The 17878-nt window shown below is 41.1% G+C and overlaps 1 protein-coding gene across 1 annotated transcript; it reads left to right on the forward strand.

The window, feature by feature from the left end:
- The first annotated feature begins 39 nt into the window (after positions 1 to 39).
- DNAJB9 (DnaJ heat shock protein family (Hsp40) member B9) lies at positions 40 to 9982 on the forward strand. The gene is made up of 3 exons (XM_030549002.1): positions 40 to 120; positions 5746 to 5973; positions 7523 to 9982. Exons 2-3 carry the CDS (start codon positions 5757 to 5759, stop codon positions 7957 to 7959), a joined length of 654 nt encoding a protein of 217 aa, XP_030404862.1. The 5' UTR covers positions 40 to 120; positions 5746 to 5756; the 3' UTR covers positions 7960 to 9982.
- Positions 9983 to 17878: the final 7896 nt, after the last annotated feature.

A 17878-nucleotide genomic window follows, 5' to 3' on the forward strand; every position in this document is an offset into this window, starting at 1 on the left:
GGTTGTCACGTGAGATAGGGCAACCAATAGAGTAGCGTTTCGTGTAGGATTCGGTCTAGAGTGACGGCCGCCGTGTTCGTCCACCCAGATCAGTGGGGCGAAGAGCGCGCGGAGCAGCAGGTCAGTGTAGTGGGGAGGCCACAGGGCCCCGGCTTATGCGTTGGGGGAGGGGCTAGAGTAGGGGTGCCGCGATGGGGGTGGGGGTTCCTTGGGGGAGGGGGCCCTAGATGTGGGGGTGTAGTGGGGGAGGGGGCCCTAGGGTGGGAGTGGGGGTAGCGGGATTTCTCTGCTCTTTGGGGTGGAGGTTTTTGTTTCAGTCACTTTGATGTATCTCAGGTTCTCGGGTCTTGCTTTTTATTCTCTCCCCCGGAAGGAGGGTGTGAAGTGCTGAGCTCTCCTCTGTGTGGGGGAGATTGTATTTGTGCGGTGCTGCACTGCTGCCTTGGCATTTGGACACTGGGTTTATTTGCAACTTTGTCTTTTTTTTTTCCTTTTCTTTTTTTTACACGGTCGTGTCAAATCAGTATAATAAGGTTTGATTTGTCTATGAGAAAGTTGCGCTGGGGGAAAAGGTAATCTCCTCCCCTCTCAGACTTCAATCACTTTTCTCCATGATGAATTCTCCAGAATAATAGTAAACCCCATAATTTTATTTTCATGAAAGTTATGGGGGGGGGGATCAGCAATTAATTGACCACATACAAACTGTAGTGGTCTTTAGAAGTTCTTAGTCGCATGGCTGACGATTCTAGCTTACTTCTCAGCAAAGTGAACTGATGCTTGGGAGAGACAAATGATGATACAAGACTACTATATTTAAACTTGCTGTGGTGACCACAGTTGAGTGAGAGCCTTTGCCATTTGTAAGGATTTTGTACTAGCTCAATGTCCGCTAAATTGCAGTTACGTTTCATTTAAGTCATAAAATAGGATGGCTTTGTGTTGGGTTAAACCTGCTAGATTCCTTCTCCTTTTGTTTCAGTTTTCAAAAGAGTGGCAGGTAAAGAAAAGGAAAGATCTCATTCTCAAGCACTGGTTACATTCTACAACATAGGTCTTAGTGTCTTGATAGAGTTATATAAAATACTTTTTATGCCCTTGTAATTGAGCTTTGTTCTTAAAACTTCTCTAGTCTTGTATTAATAGTTCGGTGGTGTTTGTAAGAGCTGTCTCAAAGTCAAGCTGTTCCACCTGGTGCATTAAAAATTGTGTGTAATTGGTACCATTATTCATGGACTTCTGTATATGTAAATAGGGCTTTACAAACAAAAGAGATGGTAACTATTTGTTCTCCTGTCCCCTGAAGGTAGGGCAAGAAGTAACAGGCTCAATCTGCAGCAAAGGAGATTTAGGCTAGATATTAGGAAAATCTTTCTCCCTGTAAAGGTAGATAAGATCTGGACTAGCTTTCCAAAGGAGGTTGTGGAATCCTCATCATTGGAGGTTTTTAAGAACAGGTTTGATAATAACCAGTCAGGGATGGTCTACGTTTACTTGGTCCTGCCTCAGTGCAGGGGGCTGGAGTTCATGGCTTCTCGAGGTTTCTTCTCGTCTTATGTGTCTATGATTCTATTTGTTACAAAGCTCCTACCACTGTCATATTCAGTTATCTTGAAATGCATAAATATGCTCACAGTAAGATGATAGAAACAGGCTTTCAGGATTATGTATTTGCCACTAAGGGAGAAGTAGCTTGTTCATTTAATTATTTAATCAGTTTAATTATGGACTGAAAACTGGCACTGAATATTCCCTTGCTGGCCTGTAATATTAATTCTAAACAAAATAAAATGTTGCATTTAAAATTTATAACCAGAATAACAATACTGCTGAAATCCTTATCATTCAGCTAATTATCCAACAAAGGTTTAAATACTTCTTATTTTGTGACCTTAAATTCTCTAGTGATTTATTGACAAATGGGCTGAACTAAAATGCTGAGATCAGGTTCTCCCACTAATTCTCATTCAAAATCACAAAACTCTCTCTTTTTAAGGGATTGTATCTGATAGCTAAAGCCTAATAAGGATTTTTTAATAAAGAAAAAAATGTTAACGATAACACACTTAAAAAAAAGAAAAACATACTTAAGGCAGTTTAAAGCTCTGAACACTCCCATATAAAGTTTTCAGCCAGATATGGCAACATTTTGGTAACTAGTACATGAAGGAGGGAAAGTGAGACATCTGTTTTCTTTCAGTTTCTAAACTGAAAGAAAAGAAAGATAAGCAGAATAAACGGTGATTTTTTTTAATGGTTGTTATAGTAAAGGTACTGATACTAACAAATAACAGCTTAATAAATTGGATTTAAATAAAGCTTTTGGTGCTGCCAAGAAAAAAATGCATCTATTTTACATAATGCCATGTTAGTAAATTCATATTGTAGTAAAGAAAATATACTATCAGCTATTAATAGTTAGAGCTAACCAGATATACAGGACACGCTAGTCTTTTGTGATAGCCTTTTGTCAATTAAAATACTTTTAAACATTAGCTATTTTCAACATGCTTTTGTGTAAATAAACAAAGTAAGTAAAGTCTGAATGGCATGGGGATGTTGAAACAAGCTGATTGTTGCATAAGGTTTGTATTGTTAGAAATAGTGTTTTCGGGAACTTTGTCTAAACCTTCTGAAGAACAGCCAGTTTATTCTGAATTGGGATTTCTTTTAAAATATGGTACAACTTCAGTATTGTATTTTTCATATACAAATTAAAATGCTTTACAAATTCTATACAAGACAATAGACAGTATGTAGTGTAAAACTGTTTTGCGCGAAAGAGTAGTTTAAAATAATTTAAATAAGCGTATTTGGTAATAATGCCAGCATACAAGTAATAGAAGTTGAGAAGCTTAGGTGGAGTGAAAAAATTTGAAGGCAGGAGCAGAGAAAGAGAGAGATAGTTTGTAGCAGTTTTTGGGGAGCTGCAGGAGTGATTTCTGGCCTGACTGCCCTTCAGTAGTGGGAGTGGATAGAGGAGTCAGATGCTAGAATGATCAGGGATGCATAGAGTCTGTCTCTGAGAGAATGGGGCAATCCTGTAAATAAGGAGGGCAGTTTTGAAAAGGATACTAGAATGAAGAGGAAGCCCATGGACATGTTTAGAGATTGGCCAGATGCGCTTTTGTTTCTGGCTACTTGTATGAGAAGTGCAGCAGTGTTGTGCACTTGCTGGCTTAGGGAAAGCTGATTTTTGGAAGTCTGTGGAAGAAGGCATTTTACTGATCGAGGTGTTAAGAGATGATTGGGCAAATGTTTCAGCATAAGTAGAATAAAAGGGTTTATCTGAGCAATGTAGTGGCAGTGGTAATAGGAAGATATGTATAGACAAGGTATGGAGTTTGGGGTTCAAGATGAAGTCAAGATTATGGATTGTAGTGACAAATTGGGGTTAACTGAGGTGGGTGCTTGTCGTGCTCAAGAAAAGGATGCCTGACTCTATGGGATTGAGATGAAAAGCCACAGGTCCATACCTGTAAAGAGTGAACAAGCAAGAAACACTAAAAGTGTGGAAAAACATGTACAGATTAATGGTATTCAGTGTCAAAGTGGTAAAGTTTGAAATTAATGAACAAGGGAAGAGAATAGATGTAAAAAAGAAGAGGGACTAGAAAGCTTCCTGTACTTGTGCTAATATATTTAGTATTGAGCAAGAGAGATGCCAGAATGAATTGTACACTTGGCATCTAAATACACTGATCAAAATACAGTCCCGTTTTGAAACTAGCCCTTAGAATACAGACACTTGGCATGCTACAGCCATGCAAATGTTTAGGAGGGCATTATATATCTGTAATCTCCAAAGGGTTGGGTAGTAGGATGTCAGAGCATACAAATAGTATTGAATATACTTTCAATATTAGTAGTCACTGAAAAGATAAACTATTTAAATAGGCTGTTTAGGCCTGATTTTAAGTTCAAAACCAAAAGGAAACCCTCTATTTATTTAAATACAAATGGGCCTACAAATAAAGCTATGTGTAAAGTCTTGTCTTATTACAGCTAAACATTGGGTTTGATCTTTAACTATGAATTCTTTTTATGGATATATGTGCTTCTTAAAATCTCTTGTAATCAAGGAACTCCACAAAACAGAATTTGTTTGTTACAAATGTTTTAGGGCACCTATCATCCAAAATCGATGACAGCCGTCAAAGCCATACAGACAGAATTCTGACTTATTCAGGGGAAGTAGAATGGAGCTGTCATCAAGGCAAGAAATGTATTGGACCCATGCTCAGATTTAACATTTTCCCTGTCTGAGTTACAATCAGTGATTCCCAGGGGAACTAGTGTGTGCACTCACTCACCTAAGTCTGCACTGAGATGATATATTATTTTCTGAGTATGCTTAGTGCAGTCCCCTGGCATTCTGCTGGTCGGATGAAGTCCAACTCTATCTTTGGGAAGTCTGCGTCCCCACTACATATCTTGAATGTCCCTTGGAATAAGGAGAAGCTTCCAATTACTATATAGTTAGGCTTCTTCTCAAAAGGATTCCTAGTATGCTGACTAACTGAACATAGCATGTGCCTCTTTTGTAATTGATACTGTCTGTTAACATCAAGTGTTTCTGTTTAAATGACTGATGATGTGTGTTGTGTACAGATTTACTGGTCAACATTTCCTTAACCTGGCGTTAGCTTGTTTTTTAGCTCCAAACTTTTTATCAGTATCTCTGACAGATTGTACAATTCTCGACTACCTGATAAATCAGCTATTTTAATATTCACCAATACCACACACTGAAAGTTCCCCAGTGCACTTTGATCTTATGTTCTAAAGCTGTTTTAGGTCTTATGGAAAGCTTCAACCCAGAGTGAATTGCAAGTGCTGTTTGCTATTGGTATATGGATGGCTTACACATCTAACTCCCAATGATACTGATTATAAGTCCTCTGTATCAAGACTATTGTTGACCTTTTAGTTATCAAAACTGCAGTTAAAATTTAATTAATACCAAGTCCATCTCATGTTTTTGTTCACCTGGAAAGGAGAAACCTGCATTTTGTAATGGGACTCTGTTGCTAGTGATCTCTTGCTCCACCACAGTAACCTCTTAGGCAATTCAGCTGGCCCTTTGAAATTAGGAGTGCGGGTTGGATTTCAGATTCTTTCTTGGAGGACAGCACTAGACCCGGTAGCAGCCCAGTGTGTGTGAAGAGAGTGACTTGCTTAGGCTTCTGCTCAGTAGAGGCAATGGTTCTTGCTGGTTCCTTCTCAACCTCTTTGGGTGAGTCCAGCATGGCACAGCTCTTTTCACTTTCTTTTGAATGTTGCTGCTCGCTATCTGGTGACAGACAAGTATTCCTAAAAACAGTATATGTAGCTGATTGACAAAATACAGAAAGCAAATACTGGGCCTTGTAATGAAAATGGCTAGTTAGTGAAGCCCAAATGTTGGCACCAAGACTATGGGAGGTATATGAGGCAAGTGTAAATGTGAACAAAAGAAGAAACTACGGGCATTTCTGTTGTAGGTGACAGTAAGGTGTGGAGATAATTCAGATCCCCAAACCCATCATACTGCATACTGAAAATTCTGCAGAAGGGAGATTCTCCAGCAAAAGTGAAATTAAACATGGTTCCATCTCTAATTTTTGCATGGTTCCTACTTTTAAACATTATAGACTTACCTGTTTTAATTAGTATGGATGCAACTGAATTGTCTTAAGTTACTGCCTAACTTCAGAGCAAAAAATTGTGACCATTAATATTCAAGTATTTTTCCGTCTTTTCTAGGCGCTTCAGAAATGGCTACCACACAGTCTGTCTTCACATTTGCTCTCTGCATTTTAATGATAACTGAATTAATATTGGCTAGAGAAAGCTACTATGACGTTTTAGGAGTTCCAAAAAATGCATCTGACCGCCAGATCAAGAAGGCATTTCACAAACTGGCCATGAAGTACCACCCAGACAAAAACAAGAGTCCTGGTGCAGAAGCAAAATTCAGAGAAATTGCAGAAGGTAATATAAATTATGTTATAGGATTAATGAGGGCTATGAATTGTGTAAGTCTGTGGGCTTGAAAATGTCTATCTATACTCCGTTAACTTTTCTGCTGGGTTAAAAATTACACCAGTTTAGATATAGCAGGTTGTGTGTCATAGTCAGTTCTAAAAGAGGGCCACAAAAGTGGCCCTGGTCAAAGGCACCTATGACAGTATCTTTGTCTACCAGAACTAGAAATGTTCTAGTAGTAGCTAGAAGTGTCTTGTCTTAAAATATGTCTGATTACTATTTTGATTGTTCCTCCCTCAGTTGAATTTTAACATGTTTTCAGTGACTGCTGTCTGTAACAACTTCAGATAGAAACAAATACTTTAACAGTTAGCCTTTAAATGGATATTTCATCATGCATTTACTAGTGGCTAATTCTGTTAAAACTGAAATGAGTGGCAAGGAGCAAAATAATAACTGGAAAGGGGGTTTTAAGTATCAGTGTCATAAATGTAACCTTTTCAGTATGAATATATAATACCATAAAATGTAATTGCAACTCCACTCTTCTCAGCGGTGTCTATGAAGCTATCAGTAGTTCATCTTTTCATGTTCTATAGGTGCTATTGATTCTTTCTCTTTGTTTGTGTGTATTATTGAACGTTGTTATGACAAAACAATGAATTGTAGTGGCCCAAGTCACACTTCTTTCTAACAGCTGAGTTAGAACTTTCTTTGTGTAGTGTTGAAATTAACAAACAGAGGATCAGAAATATGGTTGAAAATGTCCTAATTGGGCATGGCACACATGTTGAAGTCCAGTGTTCTCTTGTGAAATAGAAATATTGACAGACCCATAAATGTTTATAAGCTATGGTCCTGGGCCAAAGATCAGGTTGAAACTTCATTTCCTATTCTAAATAAACCTAGATTTGGGTATTGCGTGTATCATTAACTTGTTCATGCGAAGCACCACTATTTTGTTTGTAAACCAACCTTGTTTCCCTGCTGTTCTGCGTTAAGCACAGTTTGGTTTAGAGATGTGTACTGCTGTACCTCCGCAACATAGCTTGTTCCCACTGCTTTGATGAAATTATTAAATGGAAAGTTTATTTGAAACCCATCACAGGATGACAGAGTTTCTGTGATAGGCAGTGTTGAACAATTTAAAAGAAGGGGAAAGAGCTTGGCTTGCCAAGTCTTTTTACATTCTCTCTTATTTCACTGCCATTTGAAAGAAAATATTTAACTGCTGTTCTTTGGTGCCTGGTGGTTAAAATACTAAGTTATTTAAATAGAATATAGTCTTTAAGGATAAAATTACAAGATACATTTTGTCTTGACTTAATGCATGAGAACACTTATGTGGTTATTTTAGAATGACATGAATGTTCAGTGAAGTTGTGGCTTACTTTCCTTATACCTGTAATGAAGTTATCACTTTCATTTGTGCTTGTTATCACTGATGTGCTTGCCACTTGAGAAAAAAGTGAACCTGATTTTTGACAGGAAGATTTAAATCTGACTGACTGTACGTGAAATTCTGACCTAACTTCTCATTTCAATACTTCTACAGCATATGAAACGTTATCGGATGAGAATAAACGAAAAGAATATGACCAATTTGGCCATGGCGGAGGACAAGGAAATAATGGAAGCCCATTCCAACAGTCATTTAATTTCAACTTTGATGACTTGTTCAAAGATTTTGACTTTTTTGGGCAAAACCAAAACTCGCGGTCAAAGAAGCATTTTGAAAATCACTTCCGGGGGCATCGGGAGGCTCACAGCAGGCAAAGACGTTCTTTCCAAGATTTCTCCTTTGGAGGTGGACTGTTTGATGATGTGTTTGAAGATATGGAAAAAATGTTTTCTTTCAGTGGCTTTGACAGTGCACAGCAGCACACAGTACGAACTGATAGCAGATTCCATGGATCTAGCAAGCATTGTAGGACGGTCACTCAGCGCCGAGGAAACATGGTTACTACATACACAGACTGTTCTGGACAATAAAACTTCCTTTTTCTTCCATATTTCTCCTCCTGTTTCCTCACCTTGATGATTTTCTTGTTTAGTTGCTAATATGGAACAGAAACTCTTCTCTGAACTGTCTGATAAACTATTAAAGTATTTAATGTAATTGCAGTAATGTAATTCAATTAAACTAATTCTTGCGTCTGAAACAACATGCAGCAAAGTGGGAGATGAGTGCCTCGTTATCTGACTAGAAAGGGTGTGTGTGGGCGGAAATAAATCCCATATCATAAAACAAGATAAATGTTTACTAAATTGAAATATATTTCAATCTTTTAACATATGAGGAGTTTTTTATATTCTTAACTTATTGTGGCTTTTGTCTATACGCTTGGTAGGATGTTTAACTTACTGATGCATGTATAGCCACATGAGTTAAACTAACTTATTGTGAAGTGTTACACTTAAAACTTCCTCTTCTTTTTTTTTAATTTAAATTGTCCTTATAGACTAGACTTGCAGTATTCAGCTGCTGTAGACGATGTGGGAACTATGTATAATTCACTCACAATACACCAGTGGAAATTTAGCTCATTTCCATTTTAACTTGCATGATCAGTTCTAAATGTGAATGTAGAACATCTTTAGAACCATGTAATGAACAGTGTAAGGAACCATTGCCTGGAGTTTAGAAGTTTGTTTGTATTTCGAAATGTCCTTTCATTGGCCACAAGCCTGTAAAGACTTTAGCTTGAGCATAACTGTACATATGTGAGTTGTCTGCCTCCAGTGAGACTACTTTTTGTGTGTAAAGTTATGTACGTGTAAGTCTTTGTAGAATCCTGGACATTATCTATCTAAAAAGTAAATATGAGAACCTGTATTATTGCAGTACATAACTTGCTGCTTAGTTATTTCCCCCTGGAAAACGAGGTAGTGAAATTTTTACTTTTTAAATTCTCCTCATGATGCTATAGTGAACTTAAACTGAATAAAATTAGATTCTTGTGTCTGATGTGACTTGTAGGTCAAACAAGTACATTTTTGTAGTAAATAGATCTGCAAACCACGTTGCAAATTTCTTCATTTAAAAGAATTATTGGCCCAGCTTCACAACTTGAAAGGTAAAATCTCCTCAAAGTGAATAAACAGCAAAACTGAACGTTAGACTTCTTGTGGTATTTGTTTAGTTACATTTGGCAATTGAGTCTGCTGTAATGGTGGCATCATACTAAAATTGTCATTTGCTGTACAGCCATCAATGAAGTCTATAAGCCAATATAAACTGGAAGGAAAACCCTCAGTATTCAAATGTCACCCTAATAGATCTCTACATCAATCCTTGAAGATTTTCTTTGAGTATTAATATAGGACTGGCTGAACTTCCATGTAGTCACTATATCAAACTGCATCTTTTCAGTAAGATGGCCGCCACGCACAATTGAGAATTGCCAGTTGTAACTTTAATTTTTAGAAATACATTTCACTTAATTTATGTGAAAACTTACTTTTTACGTTGATTGAGCAAACAAATAGAGTGCAGGCTTCTGTAAGCTGCAGTGTCCTAAATAGATTTCATCTGTTTAAAAAGCCCTAGACTAATTTTATTAGAAGGAAGCGACTTAGCCCTTCAGCTCTCATTTAATATTCCTCAGCTGCATCCTCACTCATCGTGCTAAACTTCCCACGACTGTCAATATCGTCTTTTGTTAAATTTCACTCACCTAGAAGTCTAGAAAGGATTTTTGTGCTAAGTGCTTTCTCTTTCATCCTTTGTCTACTTTATTTATAAATTGACTAATACCTCATTTTTTGTCTTTATGAAAAGCTAGTAATTTGTGAAACCTTATCAGAATGTGCAATATTCTTATGGCAAAAGAAATTTGCTTTTGTTTTTTGTGCAAGTAAATTTTAATTCTGTTGTGTACTTTAATGTAAATGTCTGCACTTTTTCCATAACATACTTCATATGGATATTAATCCTATGGATAAATTTAAGCAAAAATAGCACCTATTATTCATACAACATGGGTATGTAAGTAAACAAATATTTACAACTTGAGTGCACTCTTGTAAACTCTTTTTTTCCCACGCTAACAAGATTACAAACATCTTAGTACTGTCTGGGGAAAAACTTCCTTTTCCTTTGGAGAAAAATTGTACACACTAAATGTTGGCATAAGAAGGGCATACCAGCAAAATATATTCAGGTTGTATATTGCTGAACGCTCATTAATGGTGAATTGAGCAAAAAGGGGCAGGGTGGCATGATATGATACCTAGTTCTACTGCTGTCTGGGACATTTTCACCTTTATAGACAAAGAAGACTGTAAAGATTAAGGATGATTAAACTTTTTCAGCAAAGCTTGTTTACAACTGACCTCTGAAGTATCTAGGAGAAGCACGGAGTTCAGAAAAAAGGAGATAAGACTATACTGTGGCTTCAACTCAAGTGCGGTGGTATGTAAGAGGGGTTCCAAGGCCTTCCTGTGCAGCTGCAGTAGGCACTGGCCACTGGGTAAGCAGTTTTCTGTGCCCTGAGTGACCAGAGCAGGGGCTGCTCCAGGCTAATGAGAACACCTGACTCCAATTAACTTGCTAAGAGTCAGGTGAGGCTATTAAGCACTTGACTCTAATTAAGGCCCCTCTGATGCTATAAAAGGGCTCACTCCAGTCAGGTTAGAGGAGAGGAACTGGGAGCAAGAGGCATGCAAAAAGCTGAGAGTGAGTAGGCATACTGCTGGAAGACTGAGAAGTACAAGTGTTATCAGACATCAGGAGGAAGGTCCAGTGGTGAGGACAAAGAAGGTGTTGGGAGGAGGCCATGGGGAAGTAGCCTAGGGAGTGGTAGCTGTCGTGCAACTGTACCAGGAGACACTCTAGACAGCTGTAGTCTACAGGGCCTTGGGCTGGAACCTGGAGTAGAGAATGAGCCTAGCTTCCCCCTAAACCTCCCAACTCCTGATCAGACACAGGAGGAATGGACCTGGACTATGGCTTCTACCAGAGGGGAAGGTCTCTGGGCTGTTTCCTGACCCACAGGGTGAGTCTGTGAGGTGAGCAAATCTGCCAATAAGTGCAGGACCCGCCAAGACAAAGGAGGAACTTTGTCACACAACATATACAGTTTGGTGGTGCAATGCCCCCCTATCACCCACAACTCTGCCCATTGCAGGCAAATGGGACTGAGGTGGGCATCCCAAACATAAGAAAATGGGGGACTGGTTGGAGGGTTACCATGGCCTATATATCAGTATATTTAGAACAATTCTACAAGTTTTGCCACTGAAACCTAAAATTGTGGTTAAGGGACAAAGATCCTAGGGATGTAACAGGGAAATGGCATACCCTCAGGTGGATAGTCAACCTGGGTTTGATAGAAGGGGATCAGAGAACAGGGATCAGGCCCAGGCAGAGACCCACCCTGAGGGGAGTCAAGTCACCTTGGAGAAACCCTGGGACATCTGGGGAAAAGCAGAGTTCAGTATGCAGCCAGCAAGGTCACTTTGCCTGGGATTGCTCATTCTGCCCACTAAGCTCCAGTGTTGGAAAGGCTAGCTGTACCCAAACCTCACAGAATTAACCATGTGGCTGAATCACCAGAGGGAGGGAGTCATGTAGCCATTCCACTGATGGCACACAGTGTTCATGTGAGCCACTCTCACCCCAAACCACTGCCCACAAGTCATGCTTCACCCTTCTGCCAGCGGGAGAGGAAGGTGGTGGTTAATAGGGAGACATTCTTTTGACTGAGAGATACTGCGACTGCTAAGATTAGAGTTAGGCCCCGTGTCATTAAATCCTATCAAATGCTTCCCGGTGTGAAATCTGGGTTAAAGTTCCTGTTGTAAAAGCTAAGAGACCAGAAATACATATGAATGTATAGAAATCTGTGTTGTGGGGAAAACAGCCCCAGGAAGGGTAACTGGTGGTAGGTGTATTGTTAGGTATTCCAGTTCTTTGCTTTGGGGGAAAGAATGATATCACTTGAAAAGTAGAAGAGGAGAATCGGATGCCCTCAGTTAGCTCCAGCCCTGCAAGGGACTGTTAGCCAAAATGCAAACGGGGCAGCTGACAGGGAGGAGAGGACATGTGTTCCCCTGCCAGTATCCCAGAGGAATGAGTCTCTTTCCAGTATGTACATACAACCACTTATGGGCATGGGGAGTTAGACTCCTTTTCTGGCCTGACCTGCAAGGTGGTGGGGCAGAGAAAGGAATTTGCCTATGTGTGGAACTTAAGGAATCTCTTTTGCTTGACCTTACTGCTATTAAAAACAGTCCATGGTCAAGAGCCGCTTCACAGGGAAACAGCCTTGCCTCCTTTTCCCCCTTTGGTCCAAATAATTGCTTCTTGTAATACTTCCAGAGGGAGTAGGAAACCACAAGCCATCATTAGGGTTGCTAACCCATTAAGGGACAAAAGGGACATGCACGAGCTCACGTACATTCTAAAGAGAGGTTCTAAATTATACAGCATCAGTGGCAGATTAGGCCCTGGGCCCCGGCCAACTGAGGGGCCCCTTGTCATCTACTGCCCTCTGGAGGAGGCAGGGGAAGCCCATGACACCCTCCAATCCTGACAGAAGCTTCAGGGCGGGGGTAGCCCCCGCAGTGCCCCCCCAACTTCATCTTTGTGTCTGGAAGCACAGCGCCTAATCCTGTCCTCGGTAAAAGCTGTGGGATAGGGGAAGCTCCCCCACCTCCCCAAAGTGCTCCCTCTGACCCCATCCCTGGCAGAAGCCACAGGATGGGGAAAGCCCTCCCCCAGTGCCACCCCAGCTCTCTCCCTAGCAGAGGAAGCCCCAGTGCTCCAACCCTCTTCCCGCAAAAGCTGTGGGGTGGCAGAGGAAGTCCATGTGCCTAACCCTGGTCTCTGGCAGAAGTCCCAGGTGGGCGGGGTGGGAGAAACCTGAGCACACCAACCCTGGTCCCCTGTAGAAGCGCCGGGAGGTGGCAGGGGAAGCCTCAGCACCTGGACCCCCACTGCATCCCTGGGACTAGAGGAGCTCTCACTCTCTGCTACGGCCCCAGGGCCTTGGCATAGGGGGACAGAGCTTCTCCAGTCTTGGGGCGCAGGAGTTGGAGCAGAAAGAAGCAATCAGGTTGTGGGGCAGGTGGAAGGGGGGAAACCTGGGTGGAACAGGAGCAGGGTTGCCGGGAAGGGGCAGAAAGGGGTCGGGCTGTGGGCACGGCTGCAGGTGGAAGGGGTAGGGAGGGGCCTCCCACTTCCTCTGGCCAGGGCCCCTGGAAACCTTAATCAGCTTCTGTACAGGATGAGATGTTTAATAACTCTATGGATTGTTTGAGAGGATGTGTGTTGGCTTGCTAGCAGAATGTTTATTAGATGCATAGCTGAAATATGAAATTATGAATGGTGGTAATAACTTAAATGCCATCTTGGGAAAAAACCTGTTAGTTTCTCTAGGATGCCAGTCAAGCACCCTAGTTACACCCATTTCGTTAAAGGGGAGATATGACAGATATGGCAAAGTTCTGACATGCTTCTTGGGAGACCTTACTAAGTTAAGTTTAAGTATCCTTGAGGTCCATTGTATTAAATGAATGGTTTATATATCTGTGTGGGCCATGATTCTATGTAATCTCTCTGGGGGGAGATGTGACCAATGTGAAATATGGGCGTTCGAAGGGCTATATTGAAAATGTGCCAGAAAAGAATAGACTTTTGTAAGTGAATTTCCTGGGGAATCCCTAGGGAGAGGTTAATTTAAATTCCCCACCTCCAAGTATGCAAAAAACCCAGCTTTTTGAATCTATGCCCTGAGGAAAGGGTTGATTGATCTACCAGTCTCCTCGAACAGGTAAAGGCCTGAGCTGTTGTAAAGACACAGCTGAGCTGCCCAGTTTATATTCTGGTTCTGAATCTGAGACAGTTAAGAACTGTAACCATGGAGAAAAACAAATTATGGGCTTTGAAGGACTCACAACTACCAGAGACCACGGTTGAAGTTGGGGTTTTAGCATGACTGTAAGGTCTTTTATTGATTTTTATGTGTTTTCTCTGTAATGTGCTTGCTTAAAAAGAGCTGTGTGGTAACATATGACTGTGGGCAGGTACATTGCTCATAGCCTTTGGAGAGAAAGTGAAGTTCAGAGGCTGGCCTGTTTAGGGAGGCTGACTGGCAGGGAATATCACAGTATAGACAGGTAACTGTGCAGCTTTAAAGTTTCCCCAGTCAGGAGAGAATGACCCGAGGGTCTCCACCCAAGAGAGGTGACAACTTGGATCTGGAAGCCCAGGGTGGATGCCCTTGCTGGACCCCTGGTGGCAGGTTGCCTCATATCTGGCCTTGAAAAAACAGTGTGTTCAGAGGGTCAGATGTCTCTAGTAGCAAGTCAGGCTTTGAATTCTCTAGTCACACTGCCACAAAGGGTGCCAATTCATGCCAACTGTGCTGGGGACTTCTGCAATGTGGGCACCTGTCTTCTAGGGACTGGACTGAGTCCAACTCGTTTTACATAGGCCATTGAACAGCTGTGAGATAAAGTGACTGTCAGTCACTACGGAGGTATGTCTGATTCAAAGTTCTAAGTCGGGTTGTAGCTCCATGCTTGATGCACTCAAGTATGTGTTTGGATATAACTGAAATCTGTGTTAAAATAATGTACTTTAAAGCTTAGGCACAGCTGAGAAGATAACATTTCAGTCTTTGCATTTTCTTCATTTATAACATGTATTTTTTCTTACCACTTAAAACATTTGTTTTGATCCTAAAAATAATTTTTCAAAAAATACAGAGGGAATAAATTAATACCCTCTCTACACTTTTTAATGTATTCCAATTTATTTTCCCCTTTTACAGGTATTTTCTTTCTTCCAATGCCGCTCTCTTACCAAGATGATTGGAAGACCAATAATCTAAAAATAAATTGCCAGACAATCTTTACTCTGAAGTTAAGGTTATAAATGAGTGAAATTTAAGGAGGACCTTAAAGTAGAACAAATAAAGAATTCTGAAAGCTGGGAAATTCAAAGTGAAAGTTGCACTTTAGAAACAGTGATAAAAAGGGAATGGAATGCATGGCTTTGCTTGAATAGTTAGGCAGCAGTGGTGTAGTGGACTGAAGAAGAGGTTGGGAGCCAGGAGACCTGGACCAAAATTTACAAATGTCACTAGTGATTTTTAAGGGCCTCAGTGTTAGTGTGCTCAACTTGAGACACCCGAGAAATAGTCTGATTTTCAGAATATGCATTTCACCTGCCCCCTGAAAATTGGCCCCTTTTAGGTGTCTCAAGTTGGGAAACCCAAACTTTGCGGAACTCAAAATCACTATGGGATAGAGCCACAAAAGGCTTAGGCACCTAAGTCCAACACTGAGGTGCCAATGAGATCCTCAGAACCAGAGCCATAGCAAAAGATTTTGCGCCTGAGGCAAGGGCCGGCTTGAGGCTCTTCGGCAACAATTCGGTGGTGGGTCCCTGAGTCCCTGTCAGAGGGAAGGACCTGCCACTGAATTGCCGTTGCCGCTTCATTCATTCTTCGGCATCAGTTCAGCGGCAGGTCCTTGAGTCCCTCTCGGAGAGAAGGACCCGCCGTCGAAGAATGAATGAAGCGGCAGCGGCAATTCTGTGGCAGGTCCTTCCCTCCAACAGGGACTGAGGGACCCGCCACCGAATTGTCCCCAAAGAAGCGGCGGCAGTACAGCTGCCGCTGAAGCACTGCCGATCGTGTTAGAACTGCACCCCTCTGCTTTTGCGCGCCCGAGGCAAGTGCCTCACTCATCTCGCCTTTGTTATGGCACTCTGCTCAGAACCCCTCCTCAGTTGCTGCCTAACTCTGTAAGTGCCTAAAGTCCCTATCCTCTTAAATTCCCACTGTAAAAGTCCCTGTGGCCCCTAAAAATCTGTCAGTGAGCATGCGTTTAGCTGCCTTTTTCTAGGCATCCATCTCATGCCTAAGCCCTTGCAGGATCCCCTGCTTCTCTCACTTGTGGGGGCTGATCTTACATTGCAATCTCAGCACTGGGCCAGAGTGAGAGTGACTCTGTAACCTGCAGTGACACTCACCTGGGAGGTAGTAGACCCAGGATAGAGACCTCTTGCTCCACTTAATTATTTACTTATGCAAAGTGGAACAGCTTACAAGGAGAGATTGAGAGAGCCCTATTAAAGAATGCCCCATAAGCCACCAGTTAGGACACTCACCTGGGATAGAGGAGATCCAAGTACGAATCCCTTCTCCATGTCAAGCAGAGGAGGAGTTGGACCTAGGTCTCCCCCAGGGCCAGATTAAAGAATCTGGGACCTTGTGCACTATAGAAATTGCTCCTCCCACCAACCTTCCTTAAATTAGACAGAGCATGGATGCAGAGATCTTAAGACCAGAAGGGACCATTATGATAATCTAGTCTGACCTCTGGTATAATACAGGCCACATAACTCCCCCAAAATAACTCCTAGAGCATATCTTTTAGAGAAACACCCAATCTTGATTTAAAAATTGTCAGAGAATCCACCACAATGCTTGGTAAATTGTTCCAATAGGTGAATTACTCTCATCGTTAAAAATTTATGCCTTATTTCTGGTCTGAATTTGTCTAATTTCAACTTCCAGCCACTGGATTGAGTTTACCTTTCTCTGCTAGATTGAAGAGCCTATTAAATATTTGTTCCTCATGTAGGTACTTACGGACTGTAAGCAAGTCATGCCTTCACCTTCTCTTTGTTAGATTATGCTCCTTGAGTCTATTTATCACTATAAGGCATGCTTTCTAATCCTTTAATCATTCTTGTGACTCTTCTCTGAACCCTCTCCAGTTTATCAACGTCCTTCTTGAATTGTGGGCACCAGAAGTGGACACAGTATTCCAGCAGGGGTTGCAGCAGTGCCAAATGCAGAGATAAAATAACCTGTCTATTTCAGGTTGAGATCCCCCTATTTATGTATCCCAGGTTTGGCCACAGCATCACACTGGAAGCTCATGTTCAGCTGATTACCTACCACAATCCCCAAATCTTTTTCAGCCACTGCTTCCTAGGGGAGAGTCTCCCATTTGGAAGTATGGCCTACATTCTTTGTTTTTAGAGCTATACCTTTACATTTAGCTGTATTAAAATGCATATTGTTTGTTTATGCCCAGTTTACCAACCAATCCAGTTCGCTTCGTGTCAGTGACCTGTTCACTTCATTATTTTCCACTCCCCCAATTTTTGTGTCATCTGCAAACTTTATCAGTGATGATTTTGTTTTCTTCCAGGAAATTGATAAAAACATTTACTAGTGTAGGGCCAAGTACCAATCTCTGTGAGCCCGCACTGAGAAGAGGCCTGCTCAGTGTCGATTCCTCATTTACAGTTACATTTTGAGATCTATCAGTTAACCAGTTTTTAATCCATTTAATGTATGCAATGTTAATTTTATATTGTTCTAGTTTTTCAATCAAAATGTCATGTGGTACCAAGTCAAACACCTTACAATGATCTAAGTATATTATATCAACACTATTACCATTATCAACCAAACTTGTAATCTCATAAAAAAATTGTTAATTTGACAGTATCTATTTTCCACAAAAAATCTTGATTTGCATGAATTACATTACCCTCCTTTAGTTCTTTTTGAATCAAATCCTGTATCAGCAGCTCTATTATCTTGTCTGGGAAAGAAAGCTACTAGAGCCTCCCCTGAGATAGTGCTTGGGGTGTGCTACAGACCGTCGGGATCTGATTTGGAGATGAATAGAGACCTCTTTAATGTTTTTAAGGAAGTAAACACTAATGGGAAATGTGTGATCATGGGAGACTTTAACTTCCCAGATATAGACTGGAGGACAAGTGCTAGCAAGAATAATAGGGCTCAGATTTTTCTGGATGTGATAGCAGATGGATTTCTTCACCAAGTAGTTGAAGAACCAACAAGAGGGGATGCCATTTTAGATTTGGTTTTGGTGAGTAGTGAGGACCTCATAGAAGAAATGGTTGTAGGGGACAACCTTG

The sequence above is a fragment of the Gopherus evgoodei genome, chromosome 1, assembly GCF_007399415.2.
Source record: "Gopherus evgoodei ecotype Sinaloan lineage chromosome 1, rGopEvg1_v1.p, whole genome shotgun sequence".
NCBI lineage: Eukaryota > Metazoa > Chordata > Testudines > Testudinidae > Gopherus > Gopherus evgoodei.

Excerpts from the sequence above, each read along its gene's own strand:
- DNAJB9 (XM_030549002.1), top strand. The coding sequence starts at position 5,757 with ATGGCTACCACACAGTCTGTCTTCACATTTGCTCTCTGCATTTTAATG. Across the intron at positions 5,974-7,522 it reads ATTCAGAGAAATTGCAGAAG|CATATGAAACGTTATCGGAT; the intron begins GTAATATAAATT and ends ATACTTCTACAG.